Source organism: Lutra lutra, chromosome 7, assembly GCF_902655055.1.
Source record: "Lutra lutra chromosome 7, mLutLut1.2, whole genome shotgun sequence".
Classification (NCBI taxonomy): Eukaryota; Metazoa; Chordata; class Mammalia; order Carnivora; family Mustelidae; genus Lutra; species Lutra lutra.
In genome coordinates this window covers 35,732,637-35,749,361 of record NC_062284.1, presented here as the reverse complement: position 1 = coordinate 35,749,361, position 16,725 = coordinate 35,732,637, and the positions used below count along the sequence as shown (strand labels likewise).

Genomic DNA, 16,725 nt, shown 5'->3' with positions numbered 1-16,725 from the left:
GTCTACCAGGTTACTGGACACCTAAACTGGACACTTGGATCGGGGTGGAGGGGGTCACCAGCGTGTCAGCATCAGTCAAAACCATGAGAAACAATAAGATCATCCTGGAAGATTATGTAGCATGATGAGAGAAATGCCAGGGTTTAGAGCCTGGGAAACATCAACATGTAAGAGACTATTGAAATAAAAGGTGGGGGGCGGATTCTATGATTGAGGCCAAAGGGGGTGGGGGGGACAGATGGGACCAGGGAAACCATGAGAATGGGAGGTTTTCAGGTAAAGAATAAATGATGCTGTTAGGTAAAGTGAGAAAGTCTTTTAAGGACAGAAAGTAGACTATTGGACTTGACAAATATACTTTATTGTGACCTTAACAAAATCAATGTTAGTGGAATGACAGGAGTTTGCAGTAAGAGTAAATAGGATGAAAAGTGGGTAGGTGCTGGGGGTGACCAAGGTAAGCGGGTCAAGGCCACATTCTGCTGGTTTCCTGCTAAGGGTTTTCACATCTCATGTGGATTATTTGGAGTTGGTGGAGATTTTTGCAGAGGCAACTGACATTATCAGACAAATTTGGAAAGATGACTCCAGAGTGTTGTAAAGATAAATTGAAATGAGTAGGTACTGGAAGCAGAACAAAAACAATTTAGGAAGATAGAGAAGTAAAAATGAGGGACGCCTGGGTGGCTCGGTTGGGCAGCTGCTTTCGGCTCAGGTTATGATCCCAGCGTCCTGGGATGGAGTTCCACATCGGGCTCCTTGCTCGTTAGGGAGCCTGCTTCTCCCTCTGCCTCTGCCTGCCACTCTGTCTGCCTGTGCTCGCTCTCCCTCTCTCTCTCTGACAAATAAATAAATAAAATCTTAAAAAAAAAGAAGTAAAAATAATACTTCTGTCGTGCTTCCAAAATGATGAAGTACATCATCATTCTGGAACAAAATAATCTTGAGGTCATCTAAAACTCACAGAATCACATGGTTTCTGACCTCCAAGATCTAAAACCTTGAATATTTCTCTGACACCTAAAGTTTCTAACAAAATAATTTTGAACTTGCTTTTACTCATTATATCTGAAAATTTATTATGACCTCTGAAAATATGGACACCAGCTTGGTGCCTCACCAAGAACAGCACAGGAATTCCATGTAAAATACGTACCTTTAGGTAGGTTATGTTTTTGCTTTGTTTTGCCAGTGCTTTTGAAGTCTGATCCTCTCCCTGTCTTTGCGGTAATTAAATATTTATTTTCCTTTTCTAATTTTCTTCTTTTTTAAAGATTTTTTTCTTTGATTGAGAGAGAGTGTGCATGGGGGACAGGGACAGTGGCAGAAAGAGAGGGAGAATCCCAAGCAGGCTCCCCTTTGAGTGCAGAGCCCCATGTAGGGCTCAGTCTCATGAGCCTAAGATCACGGCATGAGCTGAAACCAAGTGACAGATGTTTAACCAACTTGTCTACTCAGGCGCCCCTCTATTTTTTTTTTTTTCCTTCTTAAGGTCACAGAACAAGTAAGGTGATTCAGGATTGGAGCTCAGGCAATATAAGTTTAAAGCCATTGCTCTTAACCACTAGGAATCTTTCTCTTAATTTATCCTCCTCCTTACTTCTTCAATGTTGTATATTACCTGCACATGTATCTGGTCCTTTCAGCATGTGTCTAGTACATGCTTTGTCGTCTCATCTTATTCAGCCTGCCTCTAGCATGGTGTTTTCTTGTACAAGGGAGATGACCGATGTTTATTAATGAAAACAAAAACAATGTGAGCCAAATGTATTTACATAGAATTAGAGTGTAGAGGACATGTGGTTTGTTACCTTGAGTACAACAGTTTATGAAAACAGATAATTGCTTTATAAACATTTGTTGAAGTACCTAACGGTTAATAGTAATGATTACAATAACTTTGAAGGTTAATAGCATTCTGCTTATAACTGCTATATATTTTAAATTTTCCAGAGCATTAGGCATATATTCATCTTAGAGGATAGACAGAAATACTTTGCTTTCTGGTTTTAATTTAACTGAGATAATTTCTGGGGTATGATTGGAGGTAGCTAGCTATATGTGATTCACCCCTTGAAACTTCCCATGGAAATGTCTGAGGAAAACAAAAAAGAATGTCAAGTCATAAAAGCACTAGATATTAGAGTACCAATCAAAGATTTCCCGGTATCTTTAGATTAGGAAAAGATACTTTTCCTAAGTAGACTCTGCCTAAGTTTAGGGCAGCTGGCTGGGTTGAGAGATGTTCAGTGGCTGACTAGTGTGTCTAAACTCCTAAAATATTAACCTGACTAGAGAGGAAATGGAAGGATATTTCTAGCAATCATACACTGCCAACCCTGTATCTAAGACTGGGGCTGAGACTGCTGGCCAGCAGGCTCTCCATCACTCCCTATTCCATGCTAATGGCTTCTCAAGGCCGCAAAGAGCTATCTCTTGTTTCTCACACCTACTCAACTCTATATCCATTAAAGAATATACAAATCCCAAGATTGCAGTACAGCTTGTGTAAAAGGGACTAGGCAATAGGATTTGAAGCTTGTTAGAAAAAAGGCCCGGAAGAACACTGGGAACAGTGTATCCTGGGGATTATACATAATCTTTAATGTTTTACTTCCAGTAAGACAAGAGTTCACAGCTTGTTTAGATTATCTGGGGGAGGGGTGTGGATAATCCAGTTTTTATATATAGAGAATCCACCAAAAAGAACAAGTAAGTATCTTTTCCCAGTCTGGATGAGAGCTGCATTTAAATAAAGTCATGGGTAATGGTGGAGCATTTTTAGAGACTTGACTTCCAGTTTAAGGTCTTTAGGTGAATGCCAACAATACCTAGGTGGTCAAAAAAATATGGATTCAAAGGAACCTGTAAGTTGCCAAACAAGAAAGATGCAAACATCTTTACATATTATTTTAACATATAAAAGTGTAAAAAAAAAAAAGTATATAATCCATATTATTCTTTAAAATACTATTAAACAAGATTTTTACAGAAGAAGTCAACAACATATCACACGTAAAATGTTTTTTCTTTCAAAGTTTATCATAGACCTCACCAGTTTCTGGTTAATGTGTAGATGCAAAAAAATTACTATAAAATTACTATAAAATAGATACCACTCTGATTTCACTAAATAAAATATATTGAGACTTAATTTTGAAGATATTAATGGAATGATTTTTCACTCATAACTTCCTAAAGCAAAATACAGGGACGAGAACAGCAATGTGAAAATCAAAGGAGAACAATGAGAAAAACTCACTATTTCATTTAATGCTACTTTTCATTCCATTAGAACTTTACATCAGTGTAAACATCAAATTAACCTCACAATGGTGTTTTTCTTGTGAGCTAATTAAAATTATAAGCAATAAAATTTTCATTGTCTGGTAAAAGGAAGAAGGTAAATAGATTAAAGTCATAAATATGGTCCTTCTTAATTTGGTCGGAATTAAATTGAACATGTTTCAATATATCTAAAAATTAAAGATACAATAATTGTCACTTCTTAGCACTTACATTAAAATGTTCTTCTTAAAACTAGTGACTCCGGAGTTAACTAGGAGTTGAAATACTAATGTTAAAAGTTAAAGCACTTGGAAAAAAAAAAAAGTTTAAGCATTTTATAGTAACTTTTAAAATAAAACATTAAAATTCAGAATTTCCAAGTCACTCTTATGAATATAACCTTTTCCCTGGCTAGTAAAAAATACCTGTCTTCTTCTTTTATTTATTTATTTATTTATTTATTTATTTATTTATTTATTTTTTTGAGGGTGGGGAGAGACAGGGAGAGAGAATCTTAAGCAAGCTCCACACCTGGCACAGAGCCAGATGAGGGGCTCAATCTCACAACCCTGAGATCATGACCTGAACTGAAATCAAGAGTCTGGCCCTTAACCAACTGAGCCATCTAGGTGAGCCTGTCCTTTTCTAGAAACTGTGATGAGGATAATAGTAAATCACAGCTGGTATATCTTAGTACCAAAGTAATAGTCTACATTGAACTTGCCATTTAACATTCCCTTTTAACGTAAATGGTAAATGATGAGGCAGTCAATATAATCAAGAAAATATTAAGCATCAAAGTAGACATTTCTCAGATGACAGAAAGAAAAAAAAAGAGAGAGACTTAAATTTTGAAGAAGGCTGAGTATTAATCAGGGTTAGTGGCTACACTTTTTTTTTTTTAAAGATTTTATTTATTTATTTGACAGAAAGAGATCACAAGCAGGCAGAGAGGCAGGCAGAGAGAGAGGAGGAAGCAGGTTCACTGCTGAGCGGAGAGCCCAATGCGGGGCTTGATCCCAGGACCCTGGGATCATGACCTGAGCTGAAGGCACAGACTTTAACCCACTGAGCCACCCAAGCACCCCAACACTTCTTGAAAACCTTGAAAAAACAGTCAACAAATTGCTTTTGGTGTGTGGGGCAGAAAGAGGGATTTTGGGTGGCTAATTTAGAGTTATAGGTACTATGGCAAGGCATGATTCACTCTAATCCTAGCTCTTAGAAAAGTAACTCCATCACTCTTAGATTCAGTTTCTCCATCTTTGAAGTGAAAGTGAAAGCTTTAGCATGTTATGCATCTCTGAACACAGATAATTGCTTGTGTCCAGCCATAAACATTACTTCCTCCCACCATCAACATCTGATTCTATCGGAGCCCTGGTTAATAAGGATAGCCAGAAAGCAGGGGACAAGGGAGCCATCGGCAGGCATCCTTCGCTCCTTGGGAGTTACCAGCTAACAGACTTCTACATAGTCTTTAATTTGCAAAGCACATTCTTCTGACTTTATGTGTGTCTCTTCTTTATGTGTGGTTATTGCAAAGGTGAAGTTTCTTGCTTCTAAGCATCTCCTTGAAAATCAATTCCTTTTAAAGGCTGTAGTTTCAATAGTTTCAACGCTACTTATATTGTTGTAGGACCGAGAGGGAAAATGGGATTTAAAGTACAATTAGCAATTTAAAAGGACTGAAGAGTACCTTGCAGCAAACCACCCCTTCCAAAAGTATACCTTCAAACAAAAGAAGCCCACAAGTACTATTGTAATCTCAGAAAATGCTAACATTTCCCAACACAGGTACAACTGAAAACAATGGATCAATAATGTTTAAATCCCCTGACTTTGCCTTGTTGAAGAAAATGGGGTTAGTGTCAAACCAATTTAACAAATGGAATTTCAGCTTCATGCCAAAAGTTAGAGTAACAAACTCAAAAAGATGACGCTTAAACTGGCAGTGGTAAGATAGTTACTGGCAGGTTTTAAGCTAACGCAATTGCTACAACATAATCAATCATTAATTCTCAAATATTATTAGCAAAATGTTGAGAAGTCATGTGTATTTCAAAATATGCATCCAGATTTGGTCCCTTGTTATTGTTTTGTAGGTATCACGATGGGGCTGGGGTGGGGGACAAGGAAGGATAATCATCTAACTCATGCCTTTTCAGGATCAATTGTCCCCAATCATATCCTCTTGTGGTTTTCAAGGGGTCCAAATGCCTTTAATTCAAAAGATTTAAAGATCAGTTATTGCTTTTCTTTCTTTCTTTCTTTCTTTCTTTCTTTCTTTCTTTCTTTCTTTTTTAATAAAAATATGAGCAGGGTGATTGGAAGGGAGCACCATAAAGACAACAGTAATTTCTAGATCCTTTGGGGATTTCAGAGAAACAATATAAGGTGAAGGGAAAGACTATCTGTATTCTAATGTCAGAAATATACTGAAACAGTATTTATCACATTTGCTCCCTAAAAGTCAAATTTGCATGCATTTCAGCGATTGCATACATGCTTGTAAAAGGTCCCCCAATAATGGGTCCATGATCAAAGGAGCGAGACTGATACAAAGCGAAGCTCAAGCAAAGCTTTATTTCACGCCAAGCATCGAGAATCAAACTGACCGGCCAGGGCCAACTTTTGCAAAGAGGCGACCCCTCCCTGCCTTACTGACTAACTTTTATAGAGCAAAGGCCATGTGGTTGAGCCTGGCCACACAAAGGTGGCCAATGAGATTGTAACACACAGAGAAAGCCGCACAGTCATGCTAGGTCACCCACAGGTGGCCAAGTGAATTACAATTTACCCTATAGTAGCTATTTGAACTAGCCTATCACCTTGGTCAGAATTGGTGCCCAAAAGGCGGGGCCCACACTCCTAGGTAGCTAGGGAGATAGTATGCACGCTTTACTGATTAGATGTCTCCATCTGACCCGACTCATCCCTGCATTGGGGCCATTATCTCCACCAGAACTGACCCGCCCTTGCATTTGGGCTTTGTTACCTGGGACCGTTTCAGGGACTTGTTTTTAAGGAAGTCCCCTTGGGGGAGGGGGTGGCAGGGACAGTTTCAGTTTTACTGCATAAACAAAGTCATTGTTTAACCGGATGGAATCCCTCTGGCTAAATAGGCCCTTACACTTGTCACTAAAGAGGGGGTCAAACACTTCAGGATCCACTTCTCTTCTGGCGAAAAGCATCATAACTTTTCACAGATCCTATGGATTGCTGGAACTCAACTACAGAGATTTGGTGTGTGAGGACAGTGGTGGGAGACAGGAAGGCGACAAAATGCGTAGGGTTTGGCGGGGGGTGGGGTGAAGCTAAAGAGTCAGTAAGGCTGGAACCCCCAGTTTACCATCAGCTTTCTCTGACACCTCTCCACGTCTGTGCCTGGATTTGGTCCCTTCGTGTCTATGTTCTTACAGGACCCATGTATACCTCTATTACACGGTCTTGCTATTAAATTTCTTCTTCCTCTTTGCTCTAGATTAGGAGCTCACTGAAGCAAAAGAGATCTTTTACTGCTGTATCCCCATGCCCTGTATCAGTCCTCATACTTAAATGCTCAGAATGTCTATCAAATAAAGGAATCGTATTTTCTGGAATGGGGACTCCACCAGAGACTGGATCTTGACTTCTTGTTTGCTGATGTATTCTTAGTGCCTAAAAAACTTCTTGGCACATGGTAGGCCCTCAATAAATATTTCTTACAGGAATGAGTGATTCACTCCTCAATGAAGCAGCACTTTCCTTAGAAAGCAGGCTCATGGCTCAAGCAGCTAAAATAGACCAGTGCCTTTAAAATAAACTATATCCCAATAGTTCCAGTTCAAATGTAAATTCAATCAAGAGGGCCAGTACCAAAGTCAAGGTTGTTTTTTAAGGACATAAAGGTGAAAAACACTGACTAAATGCTTTTCTCACTTGGTAGTAGAGTTGCATGTCCATAGTCTAAGGAAATCTCAGATTCTGTGAGATGCCTGAGGCTTCATTTTACTATAAATTTAAGACTCATTAAATACTCAGTTAAAATGTATTTGTTTGACAGAAATCACCTCTAGAGGACAATTTCATCTCTGATGCTGACATGGAATTCCCTGCATGTATTTAGGAGTGAATAGCAAGTCTGTCAGAATGTTTTCAAGAGCATTTATGTTTGCATTGATAGATGAAAAGCAAGAAGGACTCCAAAAATTCTCATGTAGAAAACAGACTCCATGCCCAGCATCACGGTGCAAAATATGTAAAATAGTGTGCTTCTTTGGAAAGGAAACAGATTTTCATTCTTGCTATCATATATTGGAAAATTGCTCTTTTTTTTTTTTTTTTTTAAGATGGATTTACTATGTGAGAACAAATCCTCCTGGTCCTTGATCAATCGGCTGTCCAAACAGGAAAATTGTAATCCTTTTTCTCCTCCCTCATGAATGTCCCAAAACAAAGAGTCATTTTTATGCAACAAATTGGGCCAATAAATTATGCCCTTATAGAAAATGTTTTGTGGTAAAAGGAGAGAGATTTACAGTAAGCAAGAAGTACCTTAGAGGACTGGGAAGTTCAGTATTAATGTTCAGATTATTTACCAGCAAAATAGATTCAGCCTCCTTCTTATGAGGAGAAATACACAAGAGGAAAACGTAATAATGTACAACCAGACTCTCTGGCTTAATACATACTTCCCCTTTATTTCTGCTCCAAATCCATCTTCAAAGAAATGGGAGTACGCTTAAAAGGAACCAGGCAATCTCTACTAAAAACAGGAAGAGTAGGAGGTTACCTGGGGATTTGGCTAAGCATAAGTAGGCTTTAAATATCAAAAGAAACTGAGTTTTGACTTTTTTTTTCTAATCAAATCATATCTAGGAAAGCCCACAAAAATTAAACCATTTTGTCCTTTCCTAATTTTGTAAATGCCCTTCCTATGCAGACAGGACGTCTGTTTCTTCTTTGAAGCTGAGTTCCCCAACTTTGTGTTTTTAAAATTAAGGGAAATACTTCTGAGGTAAGTTTGACATACTTAGTTCTAGGTTGTTACTTGGTTGGTTTTCTGGATCCCCGGAAGCCAAGTTTCAAGTCAACAGGAAAATACTACTGATCCAACAGGCAACCAATTTAAATTTGAAGATATAGCTGGTTATTTATAAATTCCTTTTTAAAAAAATGTGTTATTCATTGGCCAACAATCGGTTAGGAATCAATTTACAATTTAGCTGCAGAGTATCACTTGGAAAATATGGTAAAAAATATATCCCTACATGATCTCATTGATATGAGGAATCTAGGAAACAAGACAGAGGATAATAGGGGAAGGGAGGGGAAAATGAAACAAGTTGAAACCAGAGAAGGAGACAAACCATAAGAGACTCTTAATCTCAGGAAACAAACTGAGGGTTGCTGGAGGGGAGAGGGGTGGAGGGATGGGATGGCTGAGTGATGGACATTGGGGAGGGTATGTGCTATGGTGAGGGGGGGGGAAAAAAAAACCCTGAAAGTTACATTTCAATGGCTAACAGAAGAATGTCAGTACTCTGATATTTCTCCAAATTATCATAAATTATCAATCAATATGATATGCTCTAAAACACTTATAAGGTAAAATAGATACCAATACCAGCTTAATCTTTCAAGTTTCATTTTGTATGCTTTTGACAAGTGGGAACTTTTTTTTTTTAAGATTTATTTATCTGAAAGAGAGAGATTGAGAGAGAATATACGTGAGTTGGGGGAGAGGGAGAGAGACAATCCCAAGCAGACTCCCCACTGAGTTTGGAGTCCTATGCTGGGCTGGATCTCAAGACCCAGAGACCCTGCCTGAGCCAAAACCAAGAGAAGGACACTTAACTGACGGAGCCACCCAGGAGGCCTGGCAACTGTGAACTTCTGACATGAAGAAATATGCCATGGGAAGCTGAGAATAAACAGTTTCTGCTTCTGATGCATTCAATTAAAAATATGTACTGAGTTTCTATCATGCACCTAGAATTTTTTATAAGGCAGTAATAAAACTTATGGCTGTTGGATTCAAGATATCAGTTTGTAAATCTTTGAACAGAACTCAAGTGCCCTGTGACACCATTCTGCCATCTCTCAAACTAGATTACACAAGTAATTATAATATTAACATACTGATATAAAATGGTTACAGTTGTACTTTTCTATAAAAACTATTTCAACAACTAATGACCATCCATGAAGAGTAAATGAAGAGATCATATTCATACTGGTAGCCAAACTTTTTAGGAGTTAGACTGTCAAACAACAGGAATATTTTTTATTCTGGTGAGAATACAAAATTTGTACTGCCAAAGCAAAATTGCACTGGACATAATGAAATAGGCCAGAAAAATTTTATTCAAGGGTGTGCAGTAGGGAAGATAAATCAGATCTCAGTCCGAACTCAGTTCTGCTGAAATAACAGATGGGGACATTTTTGAATTGGAAGGGGAATGGATGGAAGGTTTTACGACCTGGAGTTGGGGGAATCACAGTCACCTGTGTTTGCTAGTTGGTATTATCCCCCCAAAGAGATAAACTTTCTCTTATACTCATGACCCAAGACAGTATTACAACTTGGATCAAGGTACCTGTCCAAATTAGGCTCCTACCCTCCAACAGAGACTGGGAGACAGAGATCTATACTGCTTGATGACTGCATTGAGAGGGATGCCTGCCTGTCCTTGAGAAAGCTACTCCTTGGTTAAAACTGGCAAGAGGCTTTCAAAAAATTACAATTCAAAGAATTTACCATTATAAGTTTTCTAAAGTAAATGCTGTATAAAAAAAAAGGGGGGGGGGGAGTCAGTGACCTCTGGTTTAAGCCTTCTGGATTTTGTAAGGGCCAAGTGTGAGAAGGAGGTCAGGAGCCTAGGGGCAAGTAACAAATCTGTCTAAAGTTTTATCAAGTTGAGGGAAATGTTAAGTCCATCTTGGTCAGTTCTCAAAGCTTAAAGTTACATATAATAAATAAAAATATCATTATGAGGGGCACCTAGGTGCCTCAGATGGTTAAGCATCTGCCTTCGCCTCAGGTCATGATCTCCAGGTGCTGAGATCGAGCCCCACATTGGGTTCCCTGCTCAGCAGGGAATCTGCTTCTCCTTCTCCCTCTGTCTCTCTCCTTGCTGAGCTCTGTCTCTATCTCCCCATCAAATGAATAAAAAATAAATACATGGAAATATCAATATCAAATAAAATGCATAACCAGAAGTAGATAGAGTTGATCCTTGAATAATACAGGGGTTAAAGTCACTGACCCCTACATGGTCAAAAATCCACATATAACTTTGGACTCCCCCAAATCTTAACTAGTAGCATACTATTGATTGTGACATACATATTATTTACCAGTCACATAAATAGTCATAAACACGTATTTTGTGGGTGATATGATTATATGTATTCTTAGAATAAGAGAGAGAAGAGAAAGCATTAAGAAAATCATAAGGAAGAGAAAAATACATTTGCACTACTGTTAAAAAATCTACAATCTGTAAGTAGACCCACAACAGTCCGAACCCTTGGTGTTCAAGGGTCAACTACATAATCTACTGTATTTTATTATCATCAAAGTACATTGCTCAAATTATTACCAAAAAAAGAAGACATTTTTCCCCCTTATGCCTATCTACCCTGCTTTCACTCTTTAGACCAGCAGTTGGCAATCTAAGGCCACAGCCAAACCCAGCCCATAGTTTTTGTTTTTAAAATAAAGTTTTAACAGTACATGGCCATGCCCATTTGTTTATTTAATATCTATGGCTGCCTTTGCACTTGGAGTGCAGTGATGCAGTTGTGACAGAGACTGTAGGACACACAAAGCTGAAAATACTTGCTATATGGCCCTTCATCATTATGGGCTCACATGCAGGTCACTTGGTACAAAAGTAGCCACAAGTATTTTCTTGTTACTGTTTAATTAGGCTAAAGATAAGAAAAAAAAACACAAGTGATAAAATGAATAAAGGATGATCTTCCTCATTTCAGCTTTTAACCTTTTTCTATGTTAACGTGATTATGCTTCTCAGAACATCGGAAATATGGCAAAGAAGTAATGTGATATCAGCTTACAGAGATATTTTGGAATGAATTTAACTTGATCACTTCTTTTACTGATGATTTTTCCAGAAGCAGACTTCTCATTGCTGTTGTTTTACTGTTGTCTTTTTTAACATAGCTCCTTTTTGACAGAACAGTATATTTTAGACTCTTAATCATAGTTGCATTTTTATTTGTGCTTAATTTGATATGAGGTATTCTGAGTTATAGCCAACGATGTGGGACAGAGCAGATGACAAACTCAAGGGACTTCATTATGGCTGCCCAGTTACAAAATAGGTTGCCTTAAAAGGAATGTGCTGTTGCCATGTGTGAACAGGCAGAGGGATGAAGGCCATCAGTAATGGACGCAGCAACAGGGTTTCTCATCTGGAGAGAGGTTCAACTGTATGACCATTAAGTGCCTTTTCATCTCCATAATCTATAAGTCTTACTATTTAGACTTAGGACATTCCATCAACTAAAAAAACCATATAATTGGTCAAGAAAATTTTAAATGTAGTCTTATATATGCTCTTCTGGAATTATGTCTGGTGATTAAATGCTAAGAACAGTAAACCTTTGAAGTAGAGCATTGATCTTTGTCCAATCCACATCTGTCACTCAGATGGTTCAAAAGGACCCATTATCTGGGCCGGCATCTAGTGAAAATTTTCATCCTTAAAATGAAAGTACAGTTTTATAATATATGCACATAAAGAGTTTAAGTATTATACATCATATATATCTGAAAAAGATACATTTATACTCTTAGACCAGGTTTCAAAAGGTAAACTGTAGGCAAGGGATAACCCAATTCTAAACCCTTATGGAAACTCCTCAGTAAAGGTCTACATGGGTCACTCCCATGGAACCACATTTACTGCAGTATGTGCATTCTCAGTAAATTTTGCTTTTGCTGAATTAGGGACACTGGTATAAATATAGGAAGGAAGAATATGCAGCCTATTGTTTGGGTCAAGACACTGTTATGGCTCCAGATGTGTGTCTCTCTGACATTAACAGACTCTATCAAGTTTGACAATGCACTTCAATCATCAGGCTTTAGTATCCTCAGATAACAAATAAGGCATTGGTTCTCAAACTTTAGTGTTTATGAGAAGCATCCAGAGGGCTTATTAAAACACAGATCAGGGCACCTGGGTGGCTCAGTGGGTGAAGCATCTGCCTTCAGCTCAGGTCATGATCTCAGGGTCCTGGGATTGAGCCCTGCATTGGGCTCTCTGCTCAGCAGGGAGCCTGCTTCCCCACCCCCCCCACCTGCCTCTCTGCCTACTTGTGATCTCTGTCAAATAAATAAAATCTTTAAAAAAATAAAATAAAACACAGATCACTGGGCCCCACTTTGTGAGTTTCTGATTCAGTAGGTTTGGGGTAGGGTGGAGAAGGTGCAAGTTCCCAGGCGTTGTAAAGGCTCTGTATCTCCATGGAGAACCCTCTGAGAACAAAATAAGGTTTGGGAAGATGGTGGTAGTGAATTAGTAGATCCTTAACACTTTATAGCTGGGAGAGGGACGATCTGGCATCCAACGTGCACATTCAAATGTAATTGACTTTGCAATCAAATTTCGTTTGAATTAGAAGAAGGAGATGAATGCTTTTCTTTCTTTTTCTTTAGATTTCAAGAGACTTTCGAACATTGCACGTGTTGTAGAGTACTTACGTCATAGCTTGATAAATGGATTCAATCCCATAACGCATGGCAAATTCATCGACTATTTCTTGGGAAGCATCATCAAAGAAAACCTTCCAGGCTTCCTCCCCTTTGACCTCTGGGATTTTCACTCCACCATTAGACTTCACTTCAGTCAAGTAATGGAACAGATTCTAAAAGCAAGTGGTTTTCAATAGTTCAGTAATTCCTCGGAATAGGCCGGAACTATGTAACTGGAACTCTCAGTAATTTATATGTGCAATGTGAAGGCATCTAATGTTTCATTAGCATATAGAAGCAATAGGAATACATTGGATTTTTATTCTAACTCACCTCCTACTTATGCAAATTGGTTTTATGTCTGCCTAGATCTACAAAGAATCAACGATTCCAATGTTTCATCCCTACCGATTCATCGTAGAAGGAAGTAAACGTTTTTGCATGGAAACATTTCTACATGCTAGAATGTATTTTGGGCTCATGGGCTCTGAGTAAATTATAGGGCCCTGAAGAATACTGTAATTGGGGCTATGTTAATACAGACTTTTATTGTATGTATGTACAATATGTAAAAAGTATGTAAAGAGTTTTGACTGTGAAATGATGAGTCAGAGCTACGAGCTGAGGTTAAGAATGAATGTTTGAGAAATGTGTAATGAAAGAAAAATCACGACGTACAATTTCTTTCTGCCTCTGATAAGTTTGGTAACTGCTACATTGGATGCACCTGGGTCACTAAAAGATCCTTCCTTTCTTGGATTTAATTCTTTTTGGTTCCTGGACTAGCAGAAAAGGACTCTGAAAAGCAAAGTATAATGCTGTTCCTCTGATCCAAATGTTCTCTGCCCAAACTATAAGGCCAGAGTTGGCTCTCCATCTTGTCAGTTCAGGAATTTCTCTTTATTGATTTGAAAAACTGAACCACCTTTCTTAAAGTTATAATAATACTGGCCAGATTGGGGTCTGGAAATTAAGCGTGGGTCCTACATCTCATTATGTGTAAGGTGTAAATGATTTAAATACTGTTCCCCACTCCTTCTTTAGTAAAATGGAAGTGCAAATAATTCCACATATACATTTTCATAGATATATTTAGGAAAATTATATGCAAAAGGCAAGGATTCTCTGTTATCTTTTTCTACCTTAGGAAGCTATTTTTTTTTTTCTCCACCTCTCTGAACATGGGGAAAGGTTCATTCCTCAGCTTCACCTCTTATTTTCGGATACATGGACCAAGAGTCATTTGTATCAGAGAAAGGCTCTGGGCACAACTCTAAGCTCTCAGATGCAAAGCATTCAGTCGAAGCACAGATTATGTGTTTGTATATCTACACTGAGGGAAATCTGCCCTTTGGATTCAAATTGGGTAGTCTAACCTCTAAGACAACCAAGCCTTACTTTTAGGGTGGGTATATTCTCTGCTATCCTTGGGTGGTAAGGACATTTTGGTCCTTCTCATTCCCAACATGTTTGTGGAATCAGTAATTAAGATGGAGGTTGGTTCAACATGTATGAAGCTCTTTGTTATTCTAGAAAAAGAAAATCACTGCTTATTACACTGGCTACCAAAACCCACTGAGCAATATCAACATTTTTGTATTTCTAATACTCCCAACTAAACCTTTAGTAAAATCTGAACACTAACTCAGAGTTCTTAAAAAAAATTATATTTGGAACTTCTCCTGCTTTACTAAAGCATCGCATGTTTAATGCTTCCAAAATATTTGTCATGACTTATTTTTTTTTAACAAATGTATTTGATATTTTTCTTCCTCCTTGGTCAACATCATCTTACTGTCTTTTTGTTAACACCTGCCTCATTCATTTGTTCTGACTCTCAGTGGAGGACATGTGCCCACTCTTCAGAGAGCAAGACATAGGCTGTGTGATTCCCTAGCACATCACATGCTATAGTACATAGTACAGGGTCAGAACTCTAGGAACAACTGCACAAACCTAATTCAATTATACATTAAAGACAAATATCTTGTTGTATGATCCATAAAGACCTATTTTCTAGGTTTTATCATTAATACAATTCAATTCACTTACCTCATGTAAACACGTATATTGTATATGATATGGGGCAACCTTCTCCTCTCCTTTTATTTCCACATTGATTTTCAATCGAATGGCCCCAGACACAGCTGACTTATCTGTCCGTTTCTCTGATAAAAGAAAACAGTGACTGGTCATTTTTGAAAATACTGTATTTCTCATAGAATTTCTCAAAAGCTTTTAAAAGGCTTACATGGCTAAAAGGGACTTTTCTAGATTAGGTTTGATTATTAATTAACCATTATGATTCTGGTAAACACAATTTAAAATAATGTGCCTATTGTGTGACTAATTGTCAAACCACATTACAGGTAATTCAAACAAAAAGCTTAATCAGAAGATCCTGACATTCTGATACAAATTTCTGTGTACTTGATTAGTTTCTGCAATGAAATTAATTGTTTGGACAATTAAAAGCAAGATAACTTAAAAATATAATTAATCAGAAAACTATTTCATGTAAAAGCGTTTGCTTCTCTTTGTATGCCTGAAAAGATAAGTCAAAGCTCTAACAAAAAAATCTGTTCACAGTTTTCTTTATCAGTGATTCATAAAGACCTACAGTCTATGGCCTTTGTTTACTAATGTGTTGGATTAACTGTTTATTTGGATGGAATCAATATTTAGTCAATTCAGTCAAATAATGTGTATGGGGGTTCAATATGACCTGATCAGTAGCTTTAAGAGAAAAAAAGAAGAGCATAATCACAAAATTCCTAAACTTTGTACATAGGGGACCTACATTTGATATGTACTTCACAGATGAAATAAGAGGCAAGCTGACCCATTTCACAAATAAAACACAAGGAGGCAGAGTGACAGAGAAAGTGGCAAAGACTTACTGACCTTCTTTCTTAGCATAACTCTATTTATAGTCATAAAAGATACGGTTAAATCATGAAGTCTGCCTTCGTCTTGTGGAATGTCTGCTGACTCTTCATTGTTAATATTTGATAATCATTGTGTTATGAATATTCTTCTTCCCTGAGGAGGGCCAGGATCATGAGAGTTTCTCCTACTGGCAGGGAGACAGTTGATTCTCAACAAATATTAAAGTTTTCTGCTGGAGCTGGAAGAAATGCCAGTGCTAGAATCTTTTTGTCACAGACCTTTGTCCAAAGTCCCAGGGAGCATTACTGGTTCTTTGATTTTAACTACCATCAGCCCCAGAGACCTATGGGACACAGATTCTGCTTAGATGCCCAGGGCTTTGGCCAAGTCCTCCTCTGCGGGGTGGAATGATTCTATGTGATGAACACGATACAAAGAGTAGACATATGATACTTATGGGGATTGAACCTACCGAGGGATTTTACACAAATCTAAAACCTGTCCTTCACAGCCTCCTTCTCTCTCCTCTAAAACTCCCAATATCAGCAAAAGAGGGCACAAACACAAAAACTGATGGTCAGCAGGCCACGATTTCCCTATCCTGCCACATCCTACTTTCCTCCCCATTCATGGAAGGACGATTTCCGCATAAGAGCTGAATAGCCAATTTTTACTAATTTACTGATTTTACTAATATCTCATTCAAGCTCCTTGGCAAAGTGAATTTACCCACATCAAAAAACATGTGACAGGAGGCAAAGAACATCAAAAGAATTGTTCTTTTGTCAAAAGAATGATTTAAGGAATTTCTGTTTGGGATTCTAACTGCCTCAATTCAAGGA

At 38.0% G+C, this 16,725-nt stretch overlaps 1 protein-coding gene across 1 annotated transcript in view; it reads right to left on the bottom strand.

The window, feature by feature from the left end:
* The window catches only part of UNC13C (unc-13 homolog C), a 611,946-nt gene that overhangs the window by 294,358 nt on the left and 300,863 nt on the right, over positions 1–16,725 (bottom strand). Inside the window, exons 14-15 of the mRNA XM_047738968.1 lie at positions 15,047–15,162; positions 13,004–13,167 (exon numbers count right to left, since the gene is read on the bottom strand). Of these exons, the coding sequence (XP_047594924.1) occupies positions 13,004–13,167; positions 15,047–15,162 (280 nt within the window). The remainder of the gene's footprint in view (positions 1–13,003; positions 13,168–15,046; positions 15,163–16,725) is intronic.